This window comes from Barbatula barbatula (genome assembly GCF_947034865.1).
Source record: "Barbatula barbatula genome assembly, chromosome: 17".
Classification (NCBI taxonomy): Eukaryota; Metazoa; Chordata; class Actinopteri; order Cypriniformes; family Nemacheilidae; genus Barbatula; species Barbatula barbatula.
Window position 1 is genome coordinate 5,052,280 of NC_136780.1, and position 18,101 is coordinate 5,070,380.

At 39.4% G+C, this 18,101-nt stretch overlaps 2 protein-coding genes across 5 annotated transcripts in view; one reads left to right on the top strand and one right to left on the bottom strand.

The window, feature by feature from the left end:
- On the bottom strand, nt 1–12,995 carry myb (v-myb avian myeloblastosis viral oncogene homolog). Of its 3 annotated transcripts, none has more exons than XM_079479089.1 (15): nt 12,916–12,995; nt 7,626–7,743; nt 7,349–7,420; nt 6,593–6,685; nt 6,015–6,235; nt 5,718–5,940; nt 5,558–5,626; nt 4,852–4,956; nt 4,360–4,551; nt 3,230–3,354; nt 2,933–3,044; nt 2,713–2,835; nt 2,337–2,420; nt 2,122–2,226; nt 1–1,499 (listed from the first exon to the last, which is right to left on the bottom strand). In XM_079479089.1, exons 1-15 carry the CDS (start codon nt 12,930–12,932, stop codon nt 1,386–1,388), a joined length of 1,773 nt encoding a protein of 590 aa, XP_079335215.1. In that variant the 5' UTR covers nt 12,933–12,995; the 3' UTR covers nt 1–1,385. The 3 variants fall into 3 exon arrangements, with proteins under 3 accessions (XP_079335215.1, XP_079335214.1, XP_079335216.1); XM_079479088.1 differs by lacking the exon at nt 12,916–12,995 and adding an exon at nt 9,619–9,844; XM_079479090.1 differs by lacking the exon at nt 12,916–12,995 and adding an exon at nt 9,619–9,770 and having other exon boundaries at nt 7,626–7,734.
- The window catches only part of hbs1l (HBS1-like translational GTPase), a 19,149-nt gene continuing 14,018 nt past the window's right edge, over nt 12,971–18,101 (top strand). The window contains exons 1-5 of one of the 2 annotated variants that reach the window (XM_079479087.1): nt 12,976–13,166; nt 13,651–13,716; nt 13,949–14,086; nt 14,235–14,444; nt 14,934–17,575. In XM_079479087.1, the coding sequence (XP_079335213.1) occupies nt 13,124–13,166; nt 13,651–13,716; nt 13,949–14,086; nt 14,235–14,444; nt 14,934–16,312 (1,836 nt within the window). In that variant the 5' untranslated portion in view covers nt 12,976–13,123 and the 3' untranslated portion in view covers nt 16,313–17,575. Of the gene's footprint in view, nt 13,167–13,650; nt 13,717–13,948; nt 14,087–14,234; nt 14,445–14,933; nt 17,576–18,101 lie in introns of those variants that run through there. The other variant, XM_079479086.1, reaches the window with a different exon arrangement.

The window sequence follows — 18,101 nt, forward strand, 5'->3', positions numbered from 1 at the left end:
AAGCTTTTTGACATTTCTAAATGTTTATTTTGCATTTCATCAGTACAAATGAATGGTGTATATTTAGATCCATAAGTCTTTAGAGATAAAAATAAAGCAAGATGCACATTTAAAAAAAATTCTTTCAAAAACACACTTTATTTACAAGGCAGTTATAAAAAAAGTCTGTATAAAAACATATGAAAAGTTCATAATCAATGTAAAAAAGTGTTTGTACTTGAAGCTAATACAAAAAGGCAGCGAATAACAAAAACGTTATTGCTAAATGCTTTTGATTGGACACTGCAATCTTAGTATCAAAGGCTGATTGTGATATAAAAACAAGCTAGGTATAAAGGCAACAATCAGTGTTTTAAAAACTAGAAATACCAATGTAAATCTGATTAGAAATGACATAAAAAAGTGTTTATGAAAAAACGACAAAGAAATGTTTCATGCTCTCAAAGGCAAAATATTACCATTTAAACCCTTGATTAAAATGCTTGGTAAACGTTTTTTTTTTAATATTTAGCACATACAAAAATTGTTATAAAAACACTTTTTGTTCTGTTGAAATCTCTCTGCATAGTTGATCTAAATTTTGAAATAGTGCTAATACAATAAGACATTGTGGTTTCGATCTTAGACTCTTTTGAAATGGCAACACTACTAAACTTGGAAAAGTACCTTTGTACACTACACATATCACCTAACGTCAGAATTTGGCAAGAGTTTTCAAACTTGGCAGAGTGATTGGCATTGGGCACGAATAACAAACAGTCGACTTATCCTCTTTTTGGAATACATGTCAGCAGTTTTGTTGGCGATAGATTGAAATACATATTCTCTTTTCAAGGGCAGTTCTGTTTGACACCCACAGATACATGGTACAAATCTGATTTAGTTTTTGTTGGGGGGTGTATGATTTTGATAATGCTAGGAGCACACACACTCCTTACAATTAACACACACTTAACAAATAAGAGACGAGCAGGAAGCCCAAATACTGGGGTCAAACACTGACAGATATGCCCATTAATTATTATCCTTAATACAAAATAATAAATTACTGCAAATTGTTCCTTATATTAAAATCCATAAAATTAGAACCCACATAGAGAATTCATTTCCCATATAATACAAAATATTATCATACAAAATACAATATTATTAAAAACGAAATAAAAAAAGTAGAAAAACAACATGTCAACATGAATAATGTCTTTGGTTGGTTAAATCAAACAAAAGACGGCACAGCTTAAACGTTGGCTATTAACATTGACTGTGCAGTCTAAAAAAGGGCTTTTAGCCTCTCCCAAATTATGTACTATAAGTGTTGGAGTGTTTTTATTACATCTTCTCAGAATGATTGTCTCGTCTCCCTCTCCTCCTCGTGTTTTGTCTCTTTACATGACCAGTGCTCGTGAAGAGTAATTGCTGAGGTATTTGTGTGTGGGTTCGGAGGGCATCGCCTGGTCCTCCACTTTCCCACAAAGCACCTGTTCCCATGTGCTCAGCTGCTGCAAGAGAGGAAAGAGTGAGGAAGTTAAGGAGAGAGAAGAAGATAGATTTAAAGAAGACGGTTGGTCAGGTTTTGCATAGCCAACTCTCCTGTGTCTGATAAAATTATAATTTGATCATTTATGGGGCAATCAAGCACCTGCTGCCATAGATAGAAAGTTATAACAGTACTATATTTCAAAGCAATGCGGAGACTTGTGTGTGGATAGTTAAAGTCGACCGTGGACCTCAACTATTTGAAATCTCTTGAATATATCGAAAATATTATCATTTTATTGCATGGTCTAAAGAAAAAAATAAAATATAAAACAATAACCCATTTCAAACAATATATATAACGTGTCAAATTAATTATAAAATCACTACAAAACTAGATAACTTCATGTGTATTTAAACTCAAAGTGGTTTTAAAAAATCAACAAGCTTTTAGCACTACTTAAATGTGCACCAGTGAGAACGTTTTTGAGAAAAAGATCAAGATTGTAAGATGCCACTCGGTTTAATATTTGTTATCTATGCCATAAAATTCAGACGTTTTCAACTGTGCCTTAAGTGTCTAAATATGTTTTAGAGCCACACAGTATGGTTATTGTATATAAGGGTATGATGGTAGATGTGTACCTGCAGAGGGCTTCCCATAGGTTTACGGAGCAAGTGGGCACTTTTGTGTCCGTCCTCAGTTTTCTCTGCAGCAGAAAGCATGAGCACAGAGCTTGTCAACAGGTCCTACAGAAACAGTGAAAAGAAGGGTTAAAAATCAGACAAACAAAAGGATGCTTCGAGACTAAATCATCGAAAACTATCATGCTGGCAAATCTAGATATCATGGTACTCACGGGTATGTCATGGCTGGAGCCATTGGAAGGAAAGAGCTGGGTGTGTAGATCTTGTCCCTCCCACTGTAGACAAGGTGACTCCACCTACCAAAACAAATGAAATCCAAATCCATTAACTACTGTACACAAATGCACCATGCGTGGATTGCAGCGAATTATGCAATGTTGCTGTATTTAAGGCCTAATGTCTAATTTGTTCACATTCATTACCCTTGAGCGACTGAATAAAACAAGTTTGACTGCGTACTGATATTACTAACAAATTCAAACGAACAGCAAGAAAGCTTTTACATTTCTGCCATTTGAATATCACAGGGAGATGTATTCAAATGATGGAGCACAAAGAGCCCACACGGGTCTATACGAGCAAACTAACCTCCTGTTTGATCTTCTTTAGGGGGGGCTGGTCCAGGTGCACCCCAGCGACATTGATCTCACACTCCTGGGGTTCTTGCTTGATATTACCGACCACACCAGAGTCCAGAGAAGGGCTGTGAGCCTGGAACAGAAGCAAAACAAAATATTCAATATGCATTTATTTATTTTAAATATATATTTATTTTATATGAGGCCTCAGGGAATCAAAAGAGTCTCACCCTTTTTAGTGGTACGTATTTCGTGGCTTGAATTGTCAGTGCGGACTTGAACGGAGTAAGTGTGCGAATGGAACACTCCATGATAGAGCGCCTCAGATTTGCGGTATGGAACCTGAAATGTTAACCATATACAGGCACTTATGAATTTTGTAATCTCTTTAAGACAAGCACAGATCAAGAAGCCTTTTGCTTAGTATGTTTACTGGAAACGTATTTACAAATCGTATCGCAAAGACACGTGGCTATGGCACATTCTAACATAATTACATATGCAAAATGAGCTCAATGGGCCCTTACAGCTCATTTTCCTTCTGAGGTCGAAGAGCAAGGTCATGCTGCAGTGCTTTCTGGGAACAGGCAGGTGAAGAGGTGACAGGTACATTTTGACTGTCTGCATTTGGGCTCACCGAGGCGTTGAAGAACTACAATGGAGAAAAAGAACAGCTCAATTATATGCAAAACACACAAACCACCTAAATTTAGGAAGCTTTAGTTAAATGACGATACAAGTAAGAAAAAGCAAACATCTTTTTGTCCAGGTATCATGTAAGTATAAAGATATGAAATTCTATGATCACAGGAAAGACAAGCCTTGGAGAAGAAATCATTTGCTAAACATAACATTCACAAATACTACATACAAAGAAGTCTTTGTGTAGAACTGTGTAAACAGCACAAAAGCCAATAACACACATAATAACAAAAAAGTAAGTTACTTTGGATAAAAGCATCTGCAAATTGCATAAATTAGAGAAGGCGACACTACATCGTCATATCAAATTTGCCAAGTAACGTTTGACATAACTAGAAAATAATATACTGAAACCAACCAAACAAATCTCAAACAAAATCCACAATGCTGATTTAACACCTATTCTCAAGCACAAAGTTTTTAAAGGGTATCATAAAAACATAATAAGGCAACATTAACCAGAATAACCAGCCATGAGATGAGGTAACAACCTTTTTCTAACACACAATGTAAAACCACATGGGTGCTATAAGTACGGATCTAATGTGACATTTATGAGGCCTACACATGTTGACACATTTGTATTAGTGTGCTGTGATTGACTACGGGGTTCAGAAAATAGTTTTTTTTTGATTGGGTGACATTTAGAGAGATTATTGATCATGGGGGGTTCCGGCGTCACTTCGAGTTCTGAGAAGGAGAAAAATACAGTTGTCTGATGGGTGAATGTTTGGGAGAAGAGCAAATAAATGTGTTGACACTGCTGTCAGCGCTGTGGGTGGGCGAGACGCAATGAACCCTGATTGGTTTGAGCCTTGCCAGTTTTAGACAAGAGTGTATGTTGGCCCAGATAGGCGGGGCCAGAGAAAATGAGATCTTATAAGGACACTTGGGGTGACACCTGACCACGCATCACTTTTCCGGTGCAAGTACGACATACTTTCTGATCTCTTACCGAATCGATGGCGTCAATAAACTCAGGTAAGGTGGAGCTGTTGTCATTGTTTGGGCTGTTTGTGTTGCCATGGGCGCTCTCTTCTGGAAGGCAGCCCTGCTCCAGGGATGGGGCGGGGACGGAGACCGCCACACCCACAGAGCCGTCCGTCAAAGAACCTCGGTTCCATCCACCATAGCCGGCCATGGAGATCTAAAAAATCGGGCGAGAAAAAATATTTCAGATAAAGAGAAACTGTGTGTGCGCAAGGTAGAGAGAGGCAGAAGTGGAGTGAAATATAGAGAGGGAAGCATGGAGGAAGAACTGTCTGAGAGAAAAGGAACTTGTCGAGTTGAATGATGTGATGCGTTTGGGAGGGGGTCTGAGTTGCAAAAGGAGTTCAACATAGCTTGTGATGTGATAAGGGCCAATTGCACCATTCAGCCAAGCAGTTAGAATGTGAAATAGACCCCCAGATGCTTCCTCCAATCAATCGCACACAAGCACACTCACCGGTAGTGCCTGTTGTCCCTTCAGCTCGTTTTCTGTTGACATCAACAGCATCTCAATCTCCTTCACTCTTTTCTCTTTCTCCGGGTCTTCTTCATTGTAGTGTCTCTGTATCACGGGAATCAAAATACAATGTTACAGTGTTTTGTGATTCACAAATGTGAATCTTTTGAGACGAAGTATTGGTTTGAATCAATCTAATAAATGGAAGAATCTTAATTGTACATTAAAGCGAACGAATCAGAATCTGCCTTGCTTAATTTCTAGATGTTTATGTTAAAAATGTAAGGTTGCATTTTTGAACATCAAACGCAGAACTGTATAGACGGTTTCAGCAGCAACAACATAAACAAACGTTATGTGGCCCAAACTATATTTTCGGTAGATCTCCGCAAAGAATCAATAACTGCTTTGTAGTTTTAATGTATTTTAATAGAATAACATATTCATATAAATTAAATATGAAATAAATTGTTATATTATAACCAAACAGTCCGGATTCGCCGGAAGTTAACTTGGGTCAGGCGCGTGCGTCTGATGAAACAGTCTATAGCTAAGACCGTAAATATAACCAGGTTGTAAATGGAAAAGTAGGTTATTGTTGCTTATTTGACCAAATATTATTAAATATCAGATACATAGATAACATTTTGCTTGTAAATAGTTAAAACTTTCGAATTTTTTTCTTGTAAAATCAATGCTGGATTACCTGGATAGCAGCAGTCCCATGTTGTGGAATGTTCAAGATGTTCAGCTGTAGCGCAAGTGGAAATGGAACCTGTACAATAACATTCATATTAATCTCAATAATTTAGTATGTCATGAATATTTTTATTTTAATGGTTAATCATAGCGTTTATTATTCTTACCCGCTGAGAGTCGGACATGTAGTATGGGTACTGACTGCTCATTGAAGAGGCGGGCATGGATGTGCTGCTTGGTGTCTGATTATAATTTAGGAGGTGAGGAGGTTTTGCAAAGCCATTGTTTAGTGGAGTTTGGCTAGCTTTGGCGGCCTGCTGCAGGTAGCCTTCCTGTTCGACCTTCCGCCTCATGGTGGAGTTCCAGTGGTTCTTTATGGCGTTATCAGTCCTGACAAAACAAATGATGTTAGAACCTCATTTTTGCAAACATATACGCAGAGTAGAAGTAGCATTTCATCTTACCTTCCAGGAAGTAGTTTGGCTATCTCAGCCCAACGGTTTCCAAGTTTCTCATGAGCGTGGTAGATGATCTGATCTTCTTCTTCGGTCCAGGAGGTCTTTTTCACCTCGGGGTTCAGGTGGTTGTGCCAACGTTCTCTGCACTGCTTGCCGATCCGACCTTTTAAGTGCTTGGCGATCACAGACCAACGTTTCGGGCCGTACTTCTGAACCAGCTCGATTACCTGAGACCAACAGAGAGAGGGTGAATATGAGTAATAGATGTAGACAAGTCAGGGATGCATAGACATGCGAGACGGGTATGAGAGATGACTGCACAAACCCAGTGAGAAAGGGAACTTGTGTTGCGTAAGAATGTTTAGACTGCACACAGATACAGATAGTGGCATTACACTGAATATCAGTGAAATACACCTGCTAATGACGGCTGGGTCATAAAAATGAGTAGAAATGGAGAAACACCTGGTCCCAACAGTTAATCATTACAACACGTAATCAATGGATCTTTATTCTCCCTCTTAACCAGGATTAACTTATAACTTGTGTATTGAGGTAACATTCTGGTTGCATTATATGCTTACCCGTTGGTCTTCTTCTTTGGTCCACGGTCCTTTGATGAGTTCAGGGTTAAGAACCTTCTGCCAGCGATGCTGACATTGAACATCTGTGCGACTCTGTAACACACACGTACACAGATGGAAAAACATGGTAAGTACTATTTTTAGGTTTTCTATTTGGTGTGTAACTGAAATATAGCAAATTGTGTTTATTTCAAAGTTCTCTGCATGAAATTAACAGGTGGTTTGGAAACCCCACCGATTGATTCAGAAATGAAACTACAGTTTCTGATTCTTGTGCCCAGATTTATTTATGCCTTGTGATCTTTATCTAGATTTAGGATTTTCACTAAAATGATCCGTGTCCTCCCTGGGTGCGTGCGTGGTGTGTTTTTACCTAAGATATTTTTTGCGTTTGTGTGTGAACATGTGCTTCCACCTGAGTGTGAATTTGTGGATGTGTGTGTTTGTACATCCGTGTGTGAATGCAGGTGCACAGAGGATTCTGAAACCCTGCCATACCCCCCCCCCCCTTGACTCTGTTCCAAACTAGGCCAACCAATAAGGAATAACCAATTATGCAAAATTCTCCAAAACGTGCACTCACTTCTACAGTACCTGATCCTTTGGCTATTCACATGCAAATGATTGTATCTAAAACACCACACCTAACATAACCTAACCTAACCCCTAAAGCCTAAATACACAAGCCGCATGCATAGACACACACACACAAATTAAAACAATCATAGATGCAATCTTTCACAAACACACACTCACGGGCAGAAAGCTGGCAATGACTTTCCAATCTTCTGAACCGTGAAGCTCCACCAGCCTCTTCAACTTCTCGTCCTGTAAAGACAAAACGTTTTAGCACCGAATACATAAATATATAATCGTATAAATAATGCATGCTGCACTAAACACACACATCACAAAAGTTGCAGCACATGAAATGACAATGAATTCACAATGAATTGTTTCTTTTTATTATAATCAATGTGTTAATTGTGTAAATAAAATAATAATATTTTTGTTTTATTAAAGACAAACCTACCTCCTCACGGGTCCAGCGTGTCTTGCCAAGGTGACGTTTTCCTGTCTTGGCATGAGGACCATCATAGTCATGATCGTAAATCTCCACATCATCGTCATCTTCATCACTACTGTAAACACTGCAGGAAAGGAGAGTGTGGAGGGAAAACGTTAAAGAGATAAAACAGGGTAGCGTAAGAGGAAGAGAGAGAAATGTGGAGGGGGTACAGTAAATAGTGGCACAGTAAACAGTAGAGGATGAGGAAATAGAAATAAAGGAGTGTGGGAAGACAGAGAGGATCCTCATTAACATGCAGGCGTTAGATGTATGTTGTTGACATACATAAAAACACCCTTTCACCCCCATACTTCTATCACGCATTCTAGAAAAATTAAGCGATAACACAGTCAACACAAAACTAGAGTGGATGAACCAGTACAGCCAGAAGGTTAGGGTGCAGGGGGACTCGCTCAGTGAAACCTGTTCTGATGTTTTTGGTTTCCACAGAAACAGCAAGTGTGCATGGACTGGCACTGTTTCATGATGGAAGCGTGTTCAGACCTGCTGAAGTACTGTCAAACCATCTCACCTGGCCGGCTCTTAGCCAATCAGGATAGAGCATGGGCTGATGAGGAGAACAATGTTCTTTTGGCCTTTGTGCTACAGGTGTGTTTTATACGTGTGTAAATGTGTATGCGTGTTTATGCATCAGTCCACTTTTAAGCCCTGTGTTTTTTTTTACTTCAACCAAAAGATAAAAGTTTACTCACTTCCTTCGCTTTGACGAATCATTTCGCGAGAAATGTGAAACTCAAAACTCACACAGCTTACTAAAATAAATTTTTTGTCAAACAGATACATTTTTTCTTTTTTCTCTCTTCCTAACAACGCACACGTGCGACTTTGAAGATTTGTCAAAATTGTGTCACAACATTGTGTCAATAAAACTTTTTCTAATTAATTCAAAAAATATTTAGTCTGTTGCCCTGTTGATCGCAACGTGAACGGTTTGTTTCAAATACGCTTTATCTTTATAATCGGATCCCAGAGTGACCTCCATATACAAATATATATTCATAAATGTTTTGAGTTTGGGGCTTCTCTGACATTATGCAAATAGTAGCGGACTGCATGACTGTTTTTCTCTACCGCAAAAAGTTTTTTGCTCCCTCGTTTAGTCATTTGCGGGGCAAAAGCGAACGGGGTAACAAGTGCACAAGTGACAGACGCGTTGCGTGACTTTTCTGGACCCCGCAGCTTCTCTAAATACTTGAAGTCTTGCAAACCGCATGATATCTTTGCATAATGCTTCTGCAATATGAAATATGAACCTAACACTAGATATCTTCAACTTTCAGGTATTTGTATATTTCAGCAAGGCGTTAAAACCTCATCCATCCCGCTCATATAAGCTTAATATTATAATCCATCAATAGAAGTGGGGTGTCTAAACGCGTTTAAAATAATTAAACACGCGCACACCGTTTTAAAAGGAGCACGCGTAAACACGACGAGACGTATTTGCGATCGCATGCTATTTTTCAATTACACCGCGGTGGCAGCATAGCCGCTGTCATTGTGCATCTCAACCATTGTTTCCGAAACACAATGTGTGTCATTTTTGGGGGGAAGCACCGAACCTAACCGTAACCTGCCCAGTGAACCAGCACGCGCTATCTGCGCGCTCGGTGTGAATGAACATTTAAATGAACGTGAGCGCGATACCGCCGAGCGGGCGCGAGCCAAGGAGCGCACATGCCAGATGTCCACCTGTTCCGCGCGGCGCGCCTCCACCCGGGGAAATAGCTATTCCGCTGACAGATGCATGTGGTTTAAAAAAGGCGTGCATTTTTCTCAAAAAGCATGCATTTAAGTTGCATGCATTTAGTACATGTGATGCTTCCTAGCCAGAACTGTCAAACGTTAAGAATACACAACCCCATATGGAATTTATGAATGTAAGTGGGACAAAAGTTCCCATAAATATATATATATATATATATATATATCTCACCTGTGTCTAGGCCGCCTCGCCATCCCGCTGCTCAAGACGAGGGAAGAGTGGTGATGTGGTGATCGGCTCAAAGTTGCTGAAGTGGACTGCTGTCAATTCCTACGGTCCACTATGAGGAGGAAGTGCCGATATTAAACTCTCTTGCGGAGTGTGCGATAGTGTAAACAGATCCATCAGACAAAGCTGGGACTGCCTCTCCCTCCCGCTAAATTTGGCGCCTCGTGTCGTGCGCATGCGCAGATTCAGAACTTCTTGACGCGTCTGAGCGCCGAAAGAGTCCGCGCAAATCTTCGGCTGTTTTTCCCTCTGAAACAATGATATTGTGTGTATGGATGTTAAAAGGTAGGGAGATGTGGTATCGCGTTTTCGGAGGACAATGTGCACTTTCAGTGGGAGTTTGACAAACAGAGACGAAACAGAGCGCACGGGGTCCGGGTATCCGTGGTTCTGCGTTACAGAACATGCAGGTGTTCACTTAGGGAGACACAAGTTAATAAGTTAACGTTTATTTTGAATAGTTTTAAATTGGTCTGTTATTTTCTCATGTAAATTTATTTTTTCTCGACTAGTTTAATCAGACATTCTCTCACTTTCATAGGGTGCACGCAGTGCAATACTTTCGGTTTCCTTTTCTAGAAATGTACCACCTTTGGGTTACTTATCATTTCCTTCTGCGCCCGGACTGAAGTTGCACAATACAAATAGCGCTTTCATTTAGTGGTTGAAAGTCTGATGTTTGAGGTTCGTTTTCTGGATTGAAAAGCAGCGAAGCTTGTTTAAGTTCTCCTACATGTTTTACCTGTTGCCATGTGATAAGTCTTTGTAATTGCATAATATTGTAGGTTAACCAGCAAACTCCCTCTCTCTCTGCCACACACCCACATCTGATCAGAGAATTCTTGAAGGTTGTGGTCTGCGTGTTTTGTTTTTGTCTGCCCGGTGCTCTCTCTGGTTGGCGTATTGTGTCCGTCACTTATTATATCGGTCAGCGCGAGCCATTGTTTTTGACTAGTGACGCTCAAGGGCTCAGCAGCTCGTAAACGCGCCTCTGTTGTGACTGAGAGCGTTTGCATTGCAGAACAAGGAGATGTAGGGTCAATTAAAAGAAAACACTTACCATTTTATTTTTGTAGTTTACTTCCCTATGCGATAATTGCTTGTGAGTTGTGACTGCGGGCCTATAACAGACCAACAAAATGATCTAATCCTTCAGACAACAATCATGGAATTAAAAGGAAAGATTTTAGTTGACATATTTGAGATTTGAGGCAATTAGCTATTGTGCACAGAAGAAGTCTGTCCATTGGACTTTTAAGAAGAGAACCGAGAAAAGTGAAGCCGGTCGGACTTAAATATATCAGATAGAAAAAACGTCATAATATATGGTTAATAATAAATACTGCCCAGCTGCAAGATTCTATGAAATCACCACTGTTTCTTAGTAAACGTTCACATTGGGGTTTTGAAAGTGCCCAGAGGTGAGTGACTACTTGGATTTAACCACTCTCCACATACTCATGGGCTCTCAAACTAGTGTTCTTCAAACAGAAGTGTATAACGTGTCTGGAAACAGCACAAGGAGAATCATTTTATATTCATATGACAATGTGAAAGCACAGTTTTCCATTGTATCATGTTTTTCACTAGTGACCTCAGAATATTTGTGAGTCACTCTGGAAACAAACAAACACACACATTATCTCTGTGGGGACAGTCCATAGGCGTTATGTTCTTTATACTGTACTTACACTTTTCCCCCGAAATCTAAAGATCATAAATCTTTTTATTACATTTTGTTCTGTACATTGGGATATAGCTTTCCTGTAGGTCAGTGGTTAGAGCATGGCGCTAGAAACGCTAAGGTCGTGGGTTCGATCCCAACTTTGAAACAAATGTATAGTATAGTATAGTATAATGCAATGTAAGTTGCTTTGGATAAAAGCGCCTGCCAAATGCGTAAATGTAAATATAAAAACCACACACAATACTCAAAGTGATGCACTGACCGAGTCTGAACAAATTGGTTAAGTATAATTTCTCGTTTGTTGTGTTTGTCTATTAAAATGTCTGTTCCTCCCAATATACCCGGTCACCCGCATAACCTGTGGGTAACACTTTTTTAAAAGATACAGTGAATGAAAAATCCCTCACCGCATACATACCACACAGAAGGTGAATGGTGGGGCAGTGTTTATCTCCTGCAGGGGTATGCCTGTCCAAGAACTTCATTTAAATGAAGATGTTCTTCAAAACGTTTGAATGATAATAATAAGAAAATTAATTGTGCATATATGCGTCATGCTGTGAAACTTTCTTTCTGCACATAGAAAACCCCCTTCCACTGAAAGACTTTGCAACCCACTCTCTGTAGAGGCTTACATGTATATATCTGGGTCACTCTTAAGAAAGTGTGAAGCTTCTGTATATATATATGTATATGAGTCTTGAGTTTGTTTTTAAGTTAAATTTAGACATGTACTTAAAGTACTAAATGTCATGCAGATGTGAATGAAACTGTATGAGATAAGTGACTGTGGTTAAAGCTCTTTTTCTCACTGTCTCACTCGTTCTCACACACCTAGTACCTGTTGTTCTCTTCACGTTTCATACACGCCAAACTGAAAGGTCAATTATCGTAGACGAATGAACAAGATACTGCTGTAGGTTGATTTTTCTCTTCACAATCTGTCTCAAATTAAACCCGAATGTCCGAATGTGTAAAACAGCAGTAAATACTGCTTTCTTCTTGGTGATGTTTGTACAGATTCCATGTGGACCTGGCCATTATTCAGTATGAGCCACACTGTGAATATACCCAAGAGTCTAAGTACAGAAAAGATTAAGATCCTACGAATCTGATACAGCGGGAAGGAGAAAAGAGACGCAAGGTAATTTCCAGGAGTTGGTTGAGCAGCTGCAGGATCTTACACCAAGGACAAATAACCCTTCGAGGGGATTTTGCCAGCATATGTGCACCTGACGGTCAAAAGATATTAAACGGGTAACAATATGTGGACCATTAACACATTATCAATCCTCTTAACTGTATTTAAAGAACCCAATGCATTTTAACAAACTTATTTTTGTTTCAGTTTCTGCCATAACATCATAGATAAACACCAAAATACTACTAACCACCACTGTCCGAAAAATATATGTGTCAGAAAGGCCTCAACATTGTTTCCTGTGGTCTTTTATAAGAGCAATAACAACAGTAGCAATATATTTTGATCGGTGTTTGCACTGCTGAATTGCTATATATAAACATATAAAATAACATTAAACGATTAAACTTACTGAACACGCGTCCCCATTCTTTCAATTATTTTAATTGTTCCCTGATCAAGCGAGCTGTTTTACTTACTGCGCATGCGCATCCCTGATGAGCATCAGATGACTGTCAACATGGCGGTGTGGAGTGAGACGCGAGCCTAAACTTTACATTGAGAATCGATTTCTGACTCTATTTATTCTTTTCACGTGAAAGAAACCCGTCGAACAAAACATGTCCCGCCACAGGAATGTACGAGGGTATAACTACGACGAAGGTAGATACGTAAAGTAGTATATATTCATCGGGTTTTATACGAAGGGGCCTAACGTTAGCTGGTTTATTTAGTAGCCTAAGTTAGCCTGTAGACTTATCAGACTGCTGTCGTGTCACTTAGAAACAGCTGGACATGCACCTGTTAAACGATAACATAACACGTATAATACAAAATCTATGAACATACAATTAACATGCTTATTGACATGATAGCCATTATGACCAAACATGCCTTAATGAAATATTACTGTATCATTTCTTGTTTGTAATTCCGAAGGTTTGTCGTTGTGGTATAGCTAATGTAAAGTTCGAACGCAAATTAGTTTTTCCCCTTTAAAGATAAGTAAATTAATTATATTAGTATTAACATATTTTGTGTTCCCATCAGAGCATTTGTGTTTGTTGTCGTAGGCGGTTTCAATTACTTTAACTGGCCTATGTGGTCTGAAGTATAACAGAATGTTCTTCATATCGTCCTTGCACAGATTTTGACGATGACGACATGTATGGACAGTCGGTGGAGGATGACTACTGCATTTCACCTGCTACTGGTTTGTGCTGTCACTTGTGATGTGATTTAAAAAATGACTGAAAAAGTCATATAAGGTCATTTATTAGCATTCTTCATGGACGTGCAAGTTCAACATTGCTAGCATTGTTCTCATTTTGTTTATAACTGTATCAGCAGATGCAGTATGCTGGAATATTATCAAATTTTACTAATAGTTTTTATGTATTTGATGTTTAATGTTTTGTTTGTTTAACAATATTGTTTTCTCATAGCTGCGCAGTTTATCTATTCGCGTCGAGACTCGAGACATGCACGGCAGGTGGAACCGCTGGAGGAGGCAGAGTTTGAGGTAGAGGAGGAGATGCCAACCTCTCCCACCATTACAAACACTCTTGACCCTCTAGAACAAGGTATGGTCATACATACTTGGTTTCTTTGTACACGTGAACATTTTTGTTTTGATTTGCATATTCATGTAAGCCTCTTTGTACAGTGATTGCATGGAGGATGTTATGTCAGGTGTCTATATTTTATTATAATTGGTTTGTGTTTGGGCAGGTCGGTTGTATTCTTGTTTGGATCAAATGAGAGCAGTGCTGGGAGACTCTATTCCAGATGCCACATTAACCCAAGCAGCTTTGAAGTACGACTACGATCCTCAAAGAGCCCTTGACTCCATTCTGTCCGAAGAGAATACCAATATGCACACCCCTCCAGCCAGAACCAACCAGAAGCCAGAACCTACCACCACACCTGGACCACAGAAAGGTACACACACACCTCCTTCCATTCACAAACAAAATCACTACCCAATGTACCTCTTCCGCTAAAAAATAAGCCCACTGATAAATATGAAATGAAAATAAAAAACACGCTCAATAAAACCACAAAAAATGTCCATAGAATTAAAAAGATACGCAATGTTGGTTTGAGGCCTCAAGGGAAAATTCTAAACTCCAGGGTTTTTCCAAAACTGGGGAGAACCTTAAGCTTTCAAATTTGTTTCAGTTTCACATGCTAAAATAGTTCTACCATTTAAGCCGCCATTTAAAAGAGACTTTGAGACATATACTGTTAACATTTTATCTGGATTGTGGTTGTCATAATCACTTGATACCATCAATATTATCATGAGGATAATGTATTGCCTTTTTTCTCTCTCTCTCTCTCTGTGGTTTCGGCTAATCAATGAACTTGTCCACCAACCTCACCCTCACAAAAATTGTCTCTCACTACATTTGGCCATCGCAAGGTAAGGAGCCTTATTTGTTTCATCACTGAAAAGTACTAAGACTGAAAAAAATACACACTTGACTGGCAAAGCCCAGAAACAGGTCCCTGTGCCATCTTATAGCCTCAGTGATTTGTTAGCCACGTCTGAGACGAACAAGATCAGGACTGTTACTCGAAATGTCCCCCCTGGTCTGAGGAGCTTGGCTAATAACAGTTCGAAAGTTTCAAATCAGTCTTTGAAAAAGTCAGTTGAGGGACAATCTTCCGGACACAATTCACTGGCCCAACTAATAGCTCAGCATGAACAGAAGTGTACTAATATCCCACCGCTGGTCCCCTCCACTGGTATCTCACAAAATTACAGTATTAATCTGACTGCCAGTCTCACACAAGGCCCTGCATTTCCTACTGGTTCTTGTCCTAATCCAACTGCCCCACAATCTGCAGCTCAGGGTCTTAGCGTCCCACCCTTGTCTTTGTTTTCTCTTGGTTCTGGTGCAAGTTTCTCTACTGGCCTGTCTTTGGGAACTTCTGCCTCTAGTCTCTGTGTAACATCCAACTCATCTCTTCTCACCTGCTCGCTTGGTAGTCTGTCGTTGCAAGACCCTCGGGTATCCACCCCTCTTCCTGTCTCATTGGGAAGTTTGAGCTCTGGCTTGCAAAGCAGCAGGCCTCTGGGAATACCTCCCCACCAAAACTCAGACTCCAAGAGCCTTGGGGTCGAAGCTCAGGGGGGGAGCCCGTCATTAGCCGAGCTAATTCAGAAGCATCAGGGCAGCAGTCCTAAGCTGTATGATTCTTTGCCAGGACTCCAAAATACACACAATGTGCACACAAACAATACTCAAAATGATACAAACCTCAAAACATGCAAACATCCTCCTCCTGGCTTTTTAGGGACACCGTCTCTTTTTGACCTCATATCCCAACACCAAGCTAATGGCCAGCAAATCCCAGCATGCTCAATGTCTGGCAAAACTGGAACGAGTAACAGGGCAACGAATAGCAAATCTTCTGCGCCTAAGCCCCGCCCACTAAGTTTAAATCAGAACGTTGACCTTAGCACGCTCATGTCCCAGACATCTCCAAATGCTTCTCCAGGTTACAAAGACAACCACTCACCAACTCTCTTGAGTTTTTCCAACATGTCTGCTCATCACAGAAAACGTGTATTTGCAGACCCGTCCGTGTTTGCGTTAGCCATGTGCATGCACGTACAAAAAGACAAGAGCTTGCGGGAAAATGCGAGATATAAAGCTTTCTTATATAGCAAGCAGATGGAAAAAGTCAAGGAACGAGTACAGTGTGCACCCCTCCATCACATAACTCCGTTTTCTTTCGACACGCCTTCTCCGGATGACGTAGTCAAAGCGAAACAACGAAGAGCTTTTACTCGGGAATGAGAGAATCAGTTGATCCCACTTTTTTACATTTGTAACTAAGTTATGTTTTAAAGGTTTACACTGCAGAAAATCTTAAGCTCTGAACACTTTCAAGTTTGATTGGGGAGTTTCAAGTCTTAGGTTTATTATATGTCCCTATACTATAGCATTTAACATTTGAAAACTCTGCCACCACTGGGCATAACGTGAAACAAGTGAAACATGTGTTTGTAAGTAGTCTTAAGCAAGTGTTATACAGTTCACGCAACATTATATCATATATCATTATAGTCGTATTTACTCACCCTTTGAGTTGTTCCAAATCTGTATAAATCTCTTTGTTCTGATGTGCACAGAGAAGAAAGTATTCATTCAGAACAAAGACATGTATACAGATATAGAACAACTTGAGGGTCAGTAAATGAAGACAGAACAAAATTTTTTGGGTGAACTGTTTACTTAAGAACATACTGTACTGAGTTTGATTGTAGACTTGAATTCAAGCTCTGAAATTATTTCCACGTTTTCTTTTCATCACATAACCTTATAAATAATTGATGCTGAAGAGCACTGAAAATATAAAGACCATGACACTTGATGCTAACAAAGGACCTAGTTTTGATGTCACATGGGTTAAAAAATCAAATTCTCCTGTCTGACTAGTATTCTTTTTAAGATTTATATCTAGCAAAGTTTTAATTTTTGTTTGGTGTACCTATTTTCAAGGGTGCAACCTTTTTTTATATTTTTGTACTTGATTTTTGTAGTTTTATTGTGTTTTGATAAGTTAGTGTGAAGTATAGAGAGCAGAAGATGAAGGAAAACAACAGAAACTTTTCTGTACAGCTGTTCTGGTGTATTTTGAAATAAGGAGCAGCTCTGGTTTACCACACATACAGAAACGGGAGACATGGTTGGGGGACACCTGGAGTTTTTCCCATTGCATCTTTTGCCACACCAAGACACAACCCCCCCTCCCCGTGCTGTAAAGGTGCTTTTAAGTATTATTATCCATGTTTAGTAAACGATTTTCTACGGTTTTCATTTCAATTATCTTCTGCCTTTTTTAAGTTGTTTTAAAGCACTGATATTTGTAACTTGTATAGATTCTGAAATAAAACTTTCTTGTTTCATATCTGAGATTGATGAGGCAATGTGTGACATTGGGGGCAGATACATACATGGTTGTGTTAGCTTGTGGAGTGTGTGTATCACTAACGTTTGTGTACGTTATGGAGATATAAAACAGAGAATCTTTGTGGCCGCATGAAGGTGTTAACACACCCAGAGTGTATTGGATGAGATTGAACTTTCCTTTCATTGTGATTCACAGTTGGAGAAGACACACATACACATACACATGCACAGGTCTAAAGATGGCCTAAAAGACAAAGTGAACAAGTTTACTCAAAGATTAGATCAGTTTTAACATTTAATTCTACCATTGTCATTTTCTTTACTATGAACTGTTTGGTTAGAGATTTGGAACAACTTAAGGGTAAGTAAATTATGACACAATTTTTATTTTTGGTTGGACTGTCCCTTTAAAGCTGCAATCTGTTTAAATAATACTATAGCAGGTTACATCACACATTAACCTTTCCATGGGATTAAGTTAGATAATTCTATACTGACACTTTCCATAAAGCACAAATTATAAATGGACATTATAAGAGTATTTTTGCGAATACTGGAGAGGTTTTTACACCTCTAATACAGAGTGCAGCTATAACCTTATTGCAGCTATATGAAATAGTGGTTTCTAAGGCTAGCATTACTATTACTATTACTATTGCTCATGTCATGGGTT